Source organism: Oncorhynchus kisutch, linkage group LG22 (genome assembly GCF_002021735.2).
Source record: "Oncorhynchus kisutch isolate 150728-3 linkage group LG22, Okis_V2, whole genome shotgun sequence".
Lineage (NCBI taxonomy): Eukaryota > Metazoa > Chordata > Actinopteri > Salmoniformes > Salmonidae > Oncorhynchus > Oncorhynchus kisutch.
Genome location: NC_034195.2, coordinates 19,899,052 through 19,912,749, shown reverse-complemented (window position 1 = coordinate 19,912,749; position 13,698 = coordinate 19,899,052). Strand labels below are relative to the sequence as shown.

At 44.1% G+C, this 13,698-nt stretch overlaps 1 protein-coding gene across 1 annotated transcript in view; it reads right to left on the bottom strand.

Annotated features, from left to right (window-relative positions):
• The window catches only part of agbl1 (AGBL carboxypeptidase 1), a 150,901-nt gene extending 139,900 nt beyond the window's left edge, over nucleotides 1-11,001 (bottom strand). The window contains exon 1 of the mRNA XM_020456014.2: nucleotides 10,834-11,001. Coding sequence (XP_020311603.1) covers nucleotides 10,834-10,909 — 76 coding nt within the window. The 5' untranslated portion in view covers nucleotides 10,910-11,001. The remainder of the gene's footprint in view (nucleotides 1-10,833) is intronic.
• Between the last annotated feature and the right edge of the window lie 2,697 nt (nucleotides 11,002-13,698).

Sequence of the window (13,698 nt, the reverse complement as noted above, 5' to 3'; positions counted from 1 at the left end):
TGATTGTGGCCACTGGAATGGTGTCCCACTCCTCTTCAATGGCTGTGCGAAGTTGTTGGATATTTGTGGGAACTGGAACACGCTTTCATACGTGTTGATCCAGAGCATCCCACACATGCTCAATGGGTGACATGTCTGGGAAAGTTTCAGCTTCCAGGAATTGTGTACAGATCCTTGCGATATGAGACCATGCATTATCATGCTGAAACATTAGGCAATAGCGGTGGGTGAATGGCAATGTGTATCAGCATCTCATCACGGTATCGATAAAATGCAATTGTGTTCGTTGTCCATAGCTTATGCCTGCCCATACCATAACCCATAGCATGGCCTTTTATTGTCCCCAGCACAAGGTGCACCTGTGTAATGATCATGCTGTTTAATCAGCTTATTGATATGCCACGGCTGTCAGGTGGATGGATTAACTTGGCAAAGGAGAAATGCTCATGAACAGGAATGTAAACAAATTTGTGCACAACATTTGAGAGAAATAAGCTTTTTGTGCGTATGGAACATTTCTGGGATTGTTTACTTCAGCTCATGAAACATGGGACCAACACTTTACATGTTGCGTTTATATTTTTGTTCAGTACTGAAATTGCGTATGGTGCACGCAGCCCGATCTAAACACTAGAGGCCAGTATACCTTTCCTTGCTCAAATCATGGGGGTAATAAACTGGTAATGCTATAGAAGTGTTGTGTACAGATTATACCAACTTTGTTACAAAAAGTGTGTACCATTATCCAACATGGGCAACTTGGGATGTAGTTGTTTTGTAAGTGTCTTCATGTGTGTACACCAAAATAAACATTGTGTACTGTGAGGGACCACCTGTCAGAGAGCTCTGTTCAAAGTGGGTGCTGATAGCAATATCTGTGGAATAATGTTTGCAGGACTACAGCGATTATATTGTTAACAACACAGATTTTACAAGCCATCACAATTTGTATTTCTGTCATCATAAGAGAGTTTCAATTTAACATTTGATGAAGTCATAGTCAATCTGACTGGCTCATTACCCAGCTGATAAAAGTTGTACAGATTGTAAAACTATCCGTAAAAGGCATTTTGCTCTGATAAAACAGACAAGGCAAATGACTGTGTTAATACAATTAGGTTTAGTGAAAATACAGTTGACTGAGCCGAGTGAGGATGAGTGATTCCACGGTTGGGAATTGACTTCCCTGCAGAGTAGTGGACTATACAGAGACATGCCTGATCTTGCTGGGGTCGGCTGCGTTGGGTATACAGCTCCCCCACCACCTCCTGCATTAACCCCCTTTTACACTCGTCCCAAAGACAACGGATACCCCACAACACCCCCCTTCTTCTTTTGAACCATTCAACTATCCAACCAAAGATAGCGCCCTAAATCCAACGTGCTGTTGACCTGCTGCTGAGGGGACGGAGATCATTATTCACACACCTAAAATACTCTCTCCGCTATGCTAAGCCACATCCATGTGTTGACGGTCTTCAGAGACCAATCCCAACTGCCTGTTGGACCTGTGAGCAGGGTGCTCAGCAGACAAACTCAGACAGACGGGAATCCTTGGGCAGAACAGAATGGGTTGAATGATGTCAGGTTGGGATTACCACTGTGAATTTAACGGGGATGCAAAGGGCACTGTGAAGTTCATGGGCTAAAGAGTTGGCCGTAAGGCAGGTGGGTGGCAAAGGGAACCAGCGGAGAGAGCCAAGGCTCCACAGACCACAAGGGGTCAGGCTGAAGGACGGGACACATGGCTTGATTTCATTCCCCACCCCCCAAAAAAACCCTAATAGAAGCACCCTGTGTTTAGACTTTCTCTCTCCCCTGTTGTTGTCTAGTCAAAGTGCTATGATCCCTACAGGCAATACAGTCTGGATACAACTCTACTGTACATAAAACACTTCCTATACTGTAAATAGAATCCATTCATCTTAATATAGCATATTCAATAACCAAATAACATTTTTTGAAGCATTATCTAGTTGTAAGCTTTTTTAAACATAAACGGTTAACACAACAGCAAATAATGCAATAGAGAGTTCATATTCCTTTCTACTGTATAGTGAAAGGTGCAGGGATGTAACCTTGCTAGCCATTGACTTGCAAATGCAGCAATAAATCAGAAATAACTTAATGAAAGCAAACAGATGGAAAATAAATGAGCCACTGCCTAATGCCAAATGAGCCAGAGAAAGACCGGCTCCAGAATGTGTCGATCTGAGGGAGAGTGGGAGGGAGCAAGAGAAAGAGAGGGTGTTTTGCGTGTTTGTATGTGTGTCTGTGTCTGTGTCTGTGTCTGTGTGTGTGTGTGTGTGTGTGTGTGCTCGCACGCAGGTGTTTTAAGTGTATAGCCTATATGTGCTTGATGTATAGGCCTCCTGTACGTGTTGGTGGCGTCAGAATGGAGACGCCATTTGGGTTGAGAACCACCATGTTTCACCCTGACCCTCCTCCTGGCGACACAGTCCAGGCTGGCAGGGAGATGAAACTGGCCGGAGATGGAACCAGAGAGGAGAGCAGCCAGCTGCTAGGACCAGATATAACCTTATTACACCACAGCCTTCAGAGTACGGACCAGGTACACTTTTTCTCACGTCAAGGGGACCAAGGAGGCCATATCTACAATGAACCTGTATGTGTCACGTCCTAACCTTAGGTCCTTTTTTATGTCTCTGTTCAGTTTGGTCAGGGCGTGAGTTGGGGTGGGCATTCAAGGTTTTTGTTCTAGGTTTTGTATTTCTGCTTTTGGCCTGGTATGGTTCCCAATCAGAGGCAGCTGTCAATCGTTGTCTCTGATTGAGAACCATACTTAGGTAGCCTGTGTTCCCACTATGATTTGTGGGTAGTTGTTTTCTGTTTTGTGTATGTCACCTGACAGAACTGTTTAGTTTCTTCCTTTCACTTTGTTATTTTGTTTTGTGTGTTCAGTCTAATAAATTAACATGGACACTTACCACGCTGCATATTGGTCCGATCCTTCCTACTCGTCACAGAATCACCCACCAAAAAAGGACCAAGCAGCGTGGTAACCTGGAGCAGAGGGTTCTGGACTCCTGGACTTGGGAGGAGATTTTGGACGGTAATGGACCCTGGGCACATGCTGGGGAATATCGCCGCCCCAGGGAGGAGCTGGAGGCAGCTAATGCCGAGCGGCGGCGTTATGAGGAGTTAGCACGGCAGCGCAACAGGGACGAGAGGCAGCCCCAAAAATGTCTTGGGGGGGGACCTGTCAGGTAGGAGACCTGAGCCAACTCCCCGTGCTTACCGTGGCGAGAGGTGGACCGGGCAGGCACCGTGTTATGCCGTGAGGCGCACGGTGTCACCGGCGCGCAGGCATAGCCCGGTGCGCTACATCGCAGCTCCTCGTATCGGCCGGGCTAGAGTGGGCATCGAGCCAGGAGCAATGAAGCCGGCTCAGCGCATCTGGTCTCCAGTGCGTCTCCTCGGCCTGGGTTATATGGCACCAGCCCTACGCACGGTGTCCCCGGTTCGCCAGCACAGACCAGTGCGGTATTTTCCACCCTGCCACACTTGCCGGGCTACGGGGAGTAATCCAGCCAGGAAAAGGTTGTGCTGGCTCGGTGCTCGAGACCTCCAGTGCGCCTCCACGGTCCGGTCCATCCGGTGCCCCCTCCACGCACCAGGCCTCCTGTGGCAGCCCCACGCACCAGGCTGCCTCTCCGTCTCCTCCCTCCAGGTGCTCCCTCCTGTCCAGCGCTTCCAGAGTCTCCCTCCTGTCCAGCGCTTCCAGACTCTCCCTACTGTCCAGCGCTTCCAGAGCCTCCCTCCTGTCCGGAGCTGCCAGAGCCGCCGTCAGTCAGGAGCTGCCAGAGCCGCCCTTCAAAAGGAAAAGGTTGTGCTGGCTCGGTGCTCGAGACCTCCAGTGCGCCTCCACGGTCCGGTCCATCCGGTGCCCCCTCCACGCACCAGGCCTCCTGTGGCAGCCCCACGCACCAGGCTGCCTCTCCGTCTCCTGCATCCAGGTGCTCCCTCCTGTCCAGCGCTTCCAGAGTCTCCCTCCTGTCCAGCGCTTCCAGAGTCTCCCTCCTGTCCAGCGCTTCCAGAGTCTCCCTCCTGTCCAGCGCTTCCAGAGTCTCCCTCCTGTCCAGCGCTTCCAGACTCTCCCTACTGTCCAGCGCTTCCAAAGCCTCCCTCCTGTCCGGAGCTGCCAGAGCCGCCGTCAGTCAGGAGCTGCCAGAGCCGCCCGTCAGTCAGGAGCTGCCAGAGCCGCCCTTCACTCTGGCGCTGCCAGATTCGCCCTTCACTCCGGTGCTGCCGGAGTCGTCCTTCACTCCGGCGCTGCCACAGTCGCCCTTCACTCCGGCGCTGCCGGAGTCGCCCTTCACGCCGGCGCTGCCGGAATCTCCCGTCTATTCGGGGCCCGCTGCAAGGGTCCCCAGTCCGAGGTCAGCTGCGACGGTCGCCACTCCAAAGGCGCCACTTAAGTGGGCCAAGACTATGGTGGAGTGGGGTCCACGTCCCGCGCCAGAGCCGCCACCGCGGACAGATACCTACCCAGACCCTCCCCTATGGGGTTAGGTTTTGCGGCCGGAGTCCGCACCTCTGGGGGGGGGGGGGGGGGGGGGGGTACTGTCACGTCCTGACCTTAGGTCCTTTTTTATGCCTCTGTTTTAGTTTGGTCAGGGCACGAGTTGGGGTGGGCATTCAAGGTTTTTGTTCTAGGTTTTGTATTTCTGCTTTTGGCCTGGTATGGTTCCCAGTCAGAGGCAGCTGTCAATCGTTGTCTCTGATTGAGAACCATACTTAGGTAGCCTGTGTTCCCACTATGATTTGTTGTTTTCTGTTTTGTGTATTCACCTGACAGAACTGTTTCGTTTCTTTCTTTCACTTTGTTATTTTGTTTTGTGTTTTCAGTCTAATAAATTAACATGGACACCTACCACGCTGCATATTGGTCCGATCCTTCCTACTCCTCCTCAGACGACGAAGAGATTCGTTACAGTATGAGCCTACAATGAACGTGAGGGGGGCTGTAACGAGAAGGCTGCACAGTGTAGCCTGTGGGGTAACGTACTGTATAATTAAAGTGAGGAAGCAGATTGAAATGAAGCTATTCTTTGCCAAATTATGTCTGATAGGAAGACAATTACATTGAAAATAGACATGAGATAACAGGGGGATCCAACGAAAAGATCATCTGCTGTGATAGTGTCATAGAAACCTGGTACAGGACATTACACTAAATAAGTGGTGTGCTCTTATCCATGAAGTGTGTTCTTACACCTTCTAAATCTAAAGGCATAATTTACCCATCAGGTCTTCAGACGTTTGAAAAAAGAAAACATATTCAGGGTAGGAGACTATCTAACAGAATGGTAGTTTATGAAACAGAGTAAAAAGTGTACCTTTGCCCCAGTGTTAACTTATCGGTTACTGACACAGATGCAAAAGGATTTGTTGTGTTAAGATTAAACATTATAGTCTGACAATTATTATTAGTTTTCTTTGCTACAGTGGGCAGCCAATTTGTGGTCATGCATCAAAGTATGACCTGAACATTTCAACAAAACATGAGTACTTTATATGTTGACATCTAGATGTGCTCCGATTACAGTTTGGCCTGTGAAATGTGTGAATGAAATTTGTCTTTATCCCCCTTATACTAAAAGGACATTAAATACAGTAATCAAGTACTGTATATGCAGGCAATACAATATAATGGTTACATTAGTTGCATAGATGTTTTAGGGGCCCTAAGCAAGATTTGGTTGGGGGCCCCCCCACCTTGTGGGCAAAACGTTTTAGTGGCCCTGCTATTGGCAGCAGAGAGAAAAATGTACAGCTTTTAAGTAAATGTTCTGCAAATCTACAAATTTTGCCATGGGGTGTAGAGAAAATGTTGCTGTTTTAAAGCACATTTTCTGCGATTCAAAAAACAAAAATTGGGGGTTGGGGGGGGGGTGAGAGAAAAGCGTGCACATTTCTTGCAGTTCTACACATTTTATCATTGGATGGAGAGAAGATTTTTCAGTTTCAAGACTAATTCCGTGCAGTTCTATACATTTTGCAATTACTTATGCCATCTTCATATGATATCAATTAATGGGGGCCCCTGGAGGTCAGGGCCACTTGGCATGTGCCTTGAGTGCCCAGTAAGTAATTTAGCCATGAGGTAAATTAGTCTAGCCAGCTTTCTAAAACTTGTAACAATTACAAGGTTTAAATAACTAGCTAGCTAACTTAGCTATCAATTGAGTGACTGAATGGCAGTGATTGACAAAACATGAGAAAAACTGCCGATCAAATCTGGCCAAGTGGCCGTGGGGCCCTAAGCAACCGCTTATGTTGGTTATGCATAGAAACGGTCCCTGATGAGCTGTAAAATTCAAACATGTAATAGACTGTAGAGCCAAGTTGTCCCTATAAAGCTTCATTCATGCATCACAATAAAATAATGTTGTCCAACTAAAGTATGAAGCCTAATATTTAACATCATTTTGAGCCATGTAATAGTCGTAGCTCAGTTAGCGTTTTAGGATGCTGGCGTTCAGATAGTCCCTCTGCCCTCATTGCCTTCCGGTGTGTAGGTTGTCTCGTCATCTGAAAAGTTACGGTCTGAAAGGTTACACCATCTCCTGGGCTACTTCTTTTTTGCTGTGAAACACGTCTTGGTGGCCATTACATCCAATTGTACCATTTCAACCATCATCGATATACACTCTACAATAACAGCTAAGACTTTAATCACACTAATGTTTCTTAACGATGGACATAACACACTAAGGGCTCTATTTTCGGGTGGCGGTAAAGGAGGTGCAAGTGTCAAACGCCGATAGTTTGCAATTTTGTTTGCAATTCCTTAAAAACCTGCACCGATATGCCAATTTCAATGTGCACAAATAGATATATTTAAGACCGTCCAAAAGCTGGTCTTAGCGATAACGCAGTTGGTTATGGTATTAGTAGTAGCTGCCTTGTGTACATTGCCAATGTATTATTAAAATATTACAAGCAGCAAACCACTCATTCACCTTTTTTATTTCTTTTGAACGTTATTTTTATTTTTTTCTGTGAAAGATTTGGAATCATTATGTGCAATACCCATTGCATGAAAGGTGTCAGTAACTGTAGGAAGCCTGCTAAGGAAAATTTTATTTTTTAAAGACTGCTTATTGTTTTTAGTTTAACACTTTGTCAAAAAGGAATCTTCCATTTACCTAACTGTCAAATCACAGGAATTCCGATAGCTGCCCCCGTGGTGCTGAATCCACTTCTAGGCTATATTTGCCTGTTTGTTTGTTTACCTTTTAAGTGGCAAAGTCACTACTGGCCATGTCAATGGTGATGGTAGGCTATAGCTATATATATTTGGGGGCAGTAATGGTGAGTGGACATTCCCCTTTCTCTTTATATTGGATATTTTTCCAGCTCATGTGGAAAGTTTGGATGTCTGTCTACGCTGTCTTAGGCCCAATTTGATATGCCCACAGGGAGCAATAATGGTTCCTGCAACTATATTTAGACATAGCCTATTTAAAACAAGTTTATTTTATTCAAATCTTTTTAGGCCTTATCAATCGTGAATTTAATCTTGCTTATTGACAACGTTTGGCTTGTCTATGGCTCATACATAATGCATTCTACAATAGGCCTATATCAGTGCAAAGGCTATGTTAAAAATATAATGAAGCCATGTAATTAGAGTTCAAAAACAAGTTCAACATATTTAACAAATATGGGATAGGCCTACATTTGGTTATTTTGGTACTGTAGGCTATTTAACAAACTAGGCTATAACAGACTAACATTTGAATTGGAGTTGATGATAATGTGATACATAAAAGACCATAAATACACAACTTGAAGCAACCACATATTTAGCCCTTCTGATTGGCCAGTGAGGGGTCAACACACCTTCAAATAGTTTTTTCATCGAAACCCAGCACTTTCGTGCTACCACCAGCTACTGCGCCCATAATTCTGGTTGTGACAATAGTAGACCCACAAACCTATAGCACTACTGCCAGTGCATAGAATTTGGTTAGTTAAAATAGACCCCTAAAAAGACAGGTATCAAATCATAAAGGATGTCCACTCCTAAATCTAACCTACAACCTGTGTCTGAGATCTTGTAGGAATTTGCGCGGGGGGTTGCGGCTGTAAACGTCAAATGACTGCTTACTGCTTCAGAAATTGCTGAAAGACGTCCTGTATGTTTAGTATTGGATGACTATAAAATAGGGGTTAAACATCCAGTTCCTCAGGTCAAAATGTCAACTGATGACAAGGTGACCAGATGGTAATTTCTTGTTTTGGCTCCAGCAGCTATATTTAGGTGGGAGATTGAAACCTAGTATGTCATAAAACAAAGCTGAGGACGAATGCCGTGGCATTATGGGAGCCTTGGCTTCATTAAGTTTCACTGGCTCTCTGACAGGTCCAATATCAGCGAATATCAACACCCCAAGATAACCCTACTAATATTTCAGAAGCAAGAAAGTAATTTGTCCCTTTAAAGCATTGTTTCCTTAGGTGACTAGTCCGTTGTTGAAAATAACTCAAGGAGGAGGAAGACGGTAAACTTGACCTTGAACTTCAGAGGGAAATTAGAAACCACCTCCAGGCTGTGGAGACAAATCTTTCCTCACAGAAGCACGAGCCAGGGCTATTGGACCTATTAGTCCACAGTTGCAAAGAAGCGCGATCACATTGCTAATCTGCAGAGCCACAACAGAGTGACATCTTTGTCCAGTTAAGGTGCATGAATTAGAGGTAACCTAAATCCTAGCTAATTAGCACATCACAGGGTAAACCAGGACTCAAATGGCTCATTCGCAGTGGGATAGGATGGTGAGACCGAAGGCATCTTTCATCAAACAGATTCCTCTCAGAACGACACAGAGGGATAACTATGGCTCTGTGAATAAGTTGCTATTAATAAGAAACAATTTGACCCTGGAGTTGAATTACCCCCGCACTGGTGTTCAGCGTCTGGTGACACACAAGTACTGCCTTTTGGCTTTTACACTAAAGCTACCTAAATCCCTCTGTGGCACAAGAACAACAGTCATGTATTCAAATGACTCACTACTCAGTCAAAGCTAAAATTACCACGCTACCAGTACTATGCTCTAATCATGAAAAGATACATTCCTAGAAGGTATCAAACCAATTTTTCCCCTTCTCATATGGTCTTTGCACTAGCAGCTTCAAGCTAAATACCAAAATGAATGTGAATTTAAAATTGAATTGCTGAGATCATTTAAATCTCAAAACATGTCTGCTGTCAAGGCTAGATGCCATTTATGTCTTTCTAATATGAAATGAAGATATGTTGAAGATTCAGTGTTAAGTTCAACGTGTTTTACTGACAGACACACACAAACTCACACACACGCACAACTGAATTACTTCTTATTGAGGAGGAGTTGCTACCATTTTATATAGCTCTCATCCCTACAGCCTAGCGAATTAAGCAAGGTGACTGCCTGTCACAACAGAACTAAATTCTCTCCCTAATCCACACACATACATGGTGTATGAGTTATGACCTACACCTGTGGGACATGTAGTTCTTGGCATTTCTCTCTCTCTCTCCCCCACCCTCTCGCTCTGTCTCTGCTGAGTCACCTCTCTGCTGATATCTTTCTCTCTCTTGATCCCCACACAATATGTTCAACTGCTCCTAAACACTGTTTTAATATACTTGACTCATGCCGTATAACCTAGTATAACCTATTTGTCACTTTACAACACACAATATGGAAACAGATATAACCATTGAATATAACATTATCTTATAATGAAAGGGATAACGCCATAGAAATGACTGGGTGGAAAGGAGAAGTAAAGGGCATTTGTATAGCAATTGCTTGCCATTGTCAGCTTGCTACTCAGGTGCATCTAAAAACTGAGCTCCTGGTGAAATGAGTTCACAGAAGCCTCCTTAATGCATGGGCCTGTAAAGACCCCAGACAAGATGACATACCTTCCTATACATATCCAGTACACCGAAGCGAGCAAAATGGAGATTCTGTATATAGTCCCAAGTGTATCTCCTAATAGCAACACACCATGATACTGCTGTTGTGCTATCGTATTGGGTTCCACCAAAAGGTTAATCAAGTAGAAGGTGTTACAATAAATATTTCCAAGTAGGCCTAATAGCCGACACCATACTGTATATATACTGCAATGTATGTATCTGTTCCTATAGGTAACAGAAAGGATGTTGAAGCCCAACTTTGCTGCATTGGACATATCTTGGTATTAGCTTGGAGGATCCTGTACCATCCTGCACCTGCCTGCCTGCACCACCATTATTCAGATGAAGCATTTGTAATGTGGCAGAAAGAAGGAAGCATTTTTGTATTTTAACTTCAACACACAATATTAATTAGGTAATCAACTCTAATTGACAAGATTTTCATTGAAACTACTAGGCTAGATATCAGTAAGGTAAATATATTTTTGCAAGACCCGTGGTGGTTGTTCATTGTGGAGACAGAAGGGGGAGAGGCAATTGGATGCCGAGTAATAAAACTGAACTCATGCATGAATTAGAATCACAGCCTCTAAAAAAGTAGCATGCAAGACAGTGTGAAATTCAAATCTATGATGGGATCCATGTTTGCACTGATACTAAAAATAATAATGTCTCTGACATAAAAAAATAAGGTAACACTGTACAGTGTTAACAAAAAGGATATGCATGCAATATTATTGCATAAACCGAGAGCTTTGCATGTGTAAGTCAAGCCCTGACTCTCACCACTTCTCAATGAATGATTCGAGACCTGCGCCAAGTGAGGGATTTCAAAAGCACATTCAAGACATATCAAGGATGCATACTGTATCAAGGATGCATATCCTGCTTACCACTGGAGGAGTAGTTACCCAGCTCTTTCAGGGTTCCGTTCCAGGTAAAGTTACTGCATTTGCTGTAGTGGTGCATGGTTTGTGCTGTGTCTAACCCAGAAGGGGAATAAAGGATACATGTACAAGGGGGGCTCGGTCAGCTCTCCTTCCTCTCACTACTGTCTGTCCTCTAAGTGTTTCTCAGGGGCAGCCCACCCGTTGATCTCTGACTGGAGGAATGTGCCTGGCTGTGTTTTAAAACGCCCTTGTCCGTTAACTCCCCCATTGGACCTCTTGTGCGTCAAACAGTGACATGGATAAGTGAACTCTAGAGTGTAAATCACCCCAGCACTCCCTTGTCATCAAGATCAGCTTGTGGGTTCCAGGTTGTAGCACACTGCTACGGAGCCTCAGTTTGTGTGTGTGTGTGTGTGTGTGTGTGTGTGTGTGTGTGTGTGTGTGTGTGTGTGTGTGTGTGTGTGTGTGTGTGTGTGTGTGTGTGTGTGTGTGTGTGTGTGTGTGTGTGTGTGTGTGTGTGTGTGTGTGTGTGTGTGTGTGTGCGTGCGTGCGTGCGTGCGTGCGTGCGTGTGTGTGTGTTTGGTGAGATTTCTAATATTTCTAGTATGCAATGTGAGTAGACAGGCAACAAATGTTTCCTTTGAACTCCAGCTGTTTAGAATAGATTGTTGTAAATATTTGTACAATTTCCATCAATCATAATGTAAGCGTATTCAATCCAATGCATATGCAGTTTGTTGATTAGGTCTATCTATACCAGTGAATTGTGGCAGCTTGCAAAGGATATAACCATGACAACAATCAAAACAAACACGACACTAATGCACAAAACTATTTGTCCTGAACTTTCCATAACCAGCAGGGCGATCGAAGAAGACCATGGGCCTGTTCCATTCAGAATACATCTACACTCTTTGAAAAAAGGATTCCAAAAGGGTTCTACCCGGAACGCAAAACTATTCAATACTGTAGTTCTTCAAAGGGTTCTCCTATGGGGAGAGTCGAAAGAACCCTTTTAGGTTGTAGATAGCATCGTTTTATTCTAAGAGTGTACGATTGAATCAGCCCTCAGTGTGAATGAAGTGAATTCTTAAAGCAGTGCTGCCTCAGTGACTAAACAGACACAGACATAGATCATAACTCACTGCCATACCACAAAGCTTCATTACGGTCAGACTAGGTGCCAGGAAGCAGTGACAACAATGCTGGGAACGTAACGCAGAGCAAAAACAATACAGTCATTCAGTAAATGTAATGAGAATACCTTGACTGAGAGGTCTAAAGCAAGACAACATTGCAGCTCTAGCTACTTTAACTATAGGCAAAGTGTTACAAACAACTGCATGTCCTGAAGTCAGAGAGCTGAGCAGTATATCTTTACCGAGAGACCTCGGACCACAGATTTACGACTGGCCGGCTGTCTCTCAACCTGTTAATTAACACTTTACATCCTTAGAATGACTGGGCCTGACTGACATGGATGCCATGAAAGGAACCAAATCTCTCTCGCTATTTACATCATTCTCTCTCTCTCTCTCTCTCTCTCTCTCTCTCTCTCTCTCTCTCTCTCTCTCTCTCTCTCTCTCGATTTCAATCACATTCAATTTATTAGCCCACAATTCTTTGACCTGTATAATTGGAGAAGGTTTTCCTTATGAAGTAGTATCATACAGCAGGTCAGGCTGATGACCCATGATGTTACAGACCTCCGCTGTAGCAAACAAGGTTGAGTAGTCCTTTCAGATGACTGTATACTGTATGCTAGAACGTAAGGCTGTCCTTAGCCCTGAAGGTTAATAAGGCTCCTGGGCCTAGTCAGGTGCCAGTAGGGAACCGGTAAACAGTTTAATCCCTGCTGCAGAGAGGCAGAGCAGAGCGATGGATGGATGCCCATGCGTAATTATGTCCTCCAGGTTTTCCCTTTTACACCCAATGCTACTAGCCTTCCAGACAGATTAAACTTCCAGCTAGCCATGGATGTTTGGTTACACTGTGTGCCTCCTGCATTTGGCCTCATGGTGGAATTACTTTAATATTTTTCATAATTTCATAATTAATAAACATTATTTATTTATTTTTCTGAAAATCTGGCATTTCTATTTCAAACGGTTTTGTTGTTTCAGTCTTCTGTGATGTATATAAATTGTAGTATTGGGATGGAAACTCAACATATACATTCAACTCTATATCTGACATGGTCTTCTTTTTTGTAAGCCCACAACCATGTGTGTGAGGTGTAGACTTTTATTTCAAAGTAGATTTGTTTAAGATTACCCACTTCAGTATAAGGTTAAATAGCCAAATACACTCATATTCTACAGTACTAAGCTGGGGAGATCAGGCCGGCTTGAGAGGCTAAATCCTCATACCAAGCACCAGTACTCTTCATATATAAATCAGAGGAGTGTGCAAGGTCGTGGGAAGGCTATACACAACTCTCATGTTGTACTACGAATTATCCAGCTTTAACATTCATAAATCAGTAGCAGCATAACTACAGAAATAACAATCATCAACCTCCTATAGGGGAAATGCTTTACGGTTAAAAATACAACAGAGACCAGTTCCATCTGTTATACAAACTGTAAGCAGGAACAGCAGCAAATGAATGGTACATCGATGCAAGGACATTCAAACACCATTTGAAATCTTTGACAAGTTTTGTATCAAAGTAATACTTGTATTGCTGTGTCCTCATGGACAAACCACATCCTCACCGACAGACATACTGTAACTCTGTATTTAAAGGCCTTCACAAGCTAGTTGCAATGGCTGAATGTGGGGAGACATAAATGGCTGGGTTTATTTCTCTGTCTAGAACTAAACTAGAGGCAATGGTGGAAAAAGTACTCAATTGTCATACTTGTG